At 59.3% G+C, this 216-nt stretch overlaps 1 protein-coding gene across 1 annotated transcript in view; it reads left to right on the top strand.

The window, feature by feature from the left end:
• The window catches only part of EMH_0074190 (uncharacterized protein), a gene marked incomplete at both ends in the record, with an annotated part of 3,587 nt that extends 3,565 nt beyond the window's left edge, over positions 1 to 22 (top strand). The window contains one exon of the mRNA XM_013499435.1: positions 3 to 22. Within this exon, the coding sequence (XP_013354889.1) occupies positions 3 to 22 (20 nt within the window). The remainder of the gene's footprint in view (positions 1 to 2) is intronic.
• Between the last annotated feature and the right edge of the window lie 194 nt (positions 23 to 216).

Here is a 216-nt window from a genome sequence, read left to right as displayed (position 1 = left end):
CCCGCAGCAGCAACAGCACTAGCAGCAGCAACAGCAGCAGCAGCTTCGGGCGCAGCGGGAGTTTGCCGCTGCGCAGCACCACTTCTCTAGGCTGTGCAACAGAAGAAGAAGAATTTCATGATGCGGTAGAAGACATGGAGAAGAGCCTGCGTGTTGAGCTGGAGGTGCTGCTAGGCAAGTGCAGCACAGCAGCAGCGCGGCGTGCATCGTCAGCAG

Source organism: Eimeria mitis, genomic scaffold (assembly GCF_000499745.2).
Source record: "Eimeria mitis Houghton genomic scaffold, Emh_scaff4321, whole genome shotgun sequence".
Classification (NCBI taxonomy): domain Eukaryota; phylum Apicomplexa; class Conoidasida; order Eucoccidiorida; family Eimeriidae; genus Eimeria; species Eimeria mitis.
This window is presented reverse-complemented; position numbering and strand designations above follow the sequence as displayed.